Here is a 2,246-nt window from a genome sequence, read left to right on the forward strand (position 1 = left end):
GGTTAGAGCTGATTACATGCAGAAATAGCTTTATTAAGTTATAGAATTGTTACACTTTTTCTTTAAACAGCTACATGGAATACTCAAACATTTCTAAATGACTTAGTAAACAACTAGCACGTCTTTGGTAAGCACGTTCCACTTTCACAATTTTCTTTGTCCCCACCCCCATGAGCAGCTGCAGAATATTCATTGAATTTTTTGTTCAGTATATATTTTTTTCACAGCAATTTGTTGAAGCTTTTGTTGCAAAAACACTTCTTTAACAACTAAATACACAATGGAACGAATATGATCAGGCTGACAGGATTTGAAATGTTTAATACCACACAATAATAGGGTTATTATTAATACACAATAATAGGGTTACAAGAAGGGATGTGTCATCTTTCGGTTCATTTTGGTATTTCCTTTCCTTTTTAAAACATTTATCTAAAGTCTGTCTGTCCAGGTCGTATTCTTAAAATGCATGCTGCTCTTTTTTTTTCTTCTTCTTCTTTTCTTCCCTCATGTCAAGGTTTTAACAATCTGGATTCTCTTACCCGAGGGGGGAAAGGTTATTAACTTACAGGGGACATTTATTGACATCTAATTGTTACAGTCCAAATCACAGCACAAAATCAATCACGTATAGGTGACACATTACGCTGGGATTAGTCTATGGTTTCTGCGCACACTGAGGAGAGGCAAGTCGGGCTCCTAAGGCTGGGGGCTCACATGATGATACACTTGCCGAGCAGCTTCTCAGTGGTCTTCTGGGATTTCTTCTGGGGAATCTGGAGACAGGCAGCAGGCTTATTCTCGTGGTTCAGCAGCATGAAGAACAGCTCCTTCACGTTGAAATCGGTCTTGGCGGAGGTCTCCACGAAGGCGCAATTCCATTCAAGCGCGTAGACGGCGCCATCTCTCAGGGTCAGCTCGCGGCAGCTCTCATCGCACTTGGTGCCCACCAGCACGATCGGGAACTTATGCATGTTGTTGCCTTTGACCTCGCGGATGAGCTCATAGAAGGCCTTCAGCTCCTCCAGGGTCTCCTTCTTGGTGACTGAGTAGACCAGGATGAAGGCGTGGCCCTTGGCAATGGCGAGGCGCTTCAGGCCCGGGTATCTGTGGCCGCCAGTGGTGTCAGTGATGTGCAGGGCGCCCACGTTGTTGTTGCAGCTCATCACCTGGCGGTAGGTGTCTTCGATGGTCGGCAGGTAGGTGTCACGGAAGGTGCCGCGCACCCACCTCTGCACCAGCGCGCTCTTACCCACGCCTGCAGAGCCGAGCACCACCACGCGGTAGTCTTTGCACCTCCTCTGAGGCATGAAGGCGCGAATGATAAGCAGGGTGGGCAGAGGACTCAGTCGTCGCATCAGCCGTTCCTTGAAGCCAAAGCAGCAGTTGCCCATTGTCGGGAATGGACCGGGGGAGGGGACCACAACTTCTCCGGAAGTTAGCCGCTGGTAGGGATAGCCTAGGAAGGAAGAAAGAGAGAATGAGCGATAGGATCCCAACCTGGCACGCAGTCAGGGCATCTACCTGGTCAGCTGCTCCCGGGGATGGAGACCACGGAGGATGCTGGTGAGGGTCCACTCTGAAACACAAACAGGAAACAGAAAGAACAGGCTGTGTTTGGGAGAACACGCACATTGGAGGCGGGGTGGGGTCGCGAGTCCGCGCTAGCTAAGTTACCCCCTGCGAATATACGTCAGAACTGGTGATTTGCGGACCAGAGTTAATGAAAGCTGGAAGGATCCAGCATTTTTTTTTTTTTTAAATACTTTTATTTAATCCTCACTACAACCCTTAGAGACACACTAGAACCTCACAGTTTCCTGACTGGTAAAATGGGGATAATAAAACACAACAAAAATAGAGAAGAGGGCACAGTTAAAGAAAAATAGGTGGGAGGAACTGACTATACATGGAAGGTGAATAGCAAGAAGGAGTTTAGAATGACTTCGCCACACCGGTTAGATCTGCAAGATCTGGAATACGAGAAAAAAGGAAAATTTTGGTGGTGTGGGGCTGTGAGAAGCCTTGGGATATGCAAGTGGCAGCGTGGCGTGGCCACGGAGCACTGGGAATGAAAACATGAGACTTGGTGCGCCCAGGGGCAGTTTAGAGGCTGGCGCAACCAGGGGAGAAGCTGGGGTGACGCCTGTACCCCGCACTGTCACTGCCCGTTTGCTAAGGGTTTGGGGAGTCTCAGCTTGCCCCCCCCCCCCCAGTTTCCCTAGCCCCTCAGCTACAGAAAAGAT

General features: G+C 48.7%; 1 protein-coding gene across 1 annotated transcript; it reads right to left on the bottom strand.

Moving 5' to 3' along the window:
- Positions 1-713: 713 nt before the first annotated feature.
- DIRAS3 (DIRAS family GTPase 3) lies at positions 714-1,394 on the bottom strand. Its single transcript, XM_004369041.1, has one exon. It carries the CDS (start codon positions 1,392-1,394, stop codon positions 714-716), a length of 681 nt encoding a protein of 226 aa, XP_004369098.1.
- Positions 1,395-2,246: the final 852 nt, after the last annotated feature.

This window comes from Trichechus manatus, unplaced genomic scaffold (genome assembly GCF_000243295.1).
Source record: "Trichechus manatus latirostris isolate Lorelei unplaced genomic scaffold, TriManLat1.0 scaffold00003, whole genome shotgun sequence".
Taxonomy (NCBI): Eukaryota; Metazoa; Chordata; class Mammalia; order Sirenia; family Trichechidae; genus Trichechus; species Trichechus manatus.

Coding starts and splice junctions, on each gene's coding strand:
- DIRAS3 (XM_004369041.1), bottom strand. CDS start 1,394: ATGGGCAACTGCTGCTTTGGCTTCAAGGAACGGCTGATGCGACGACTG.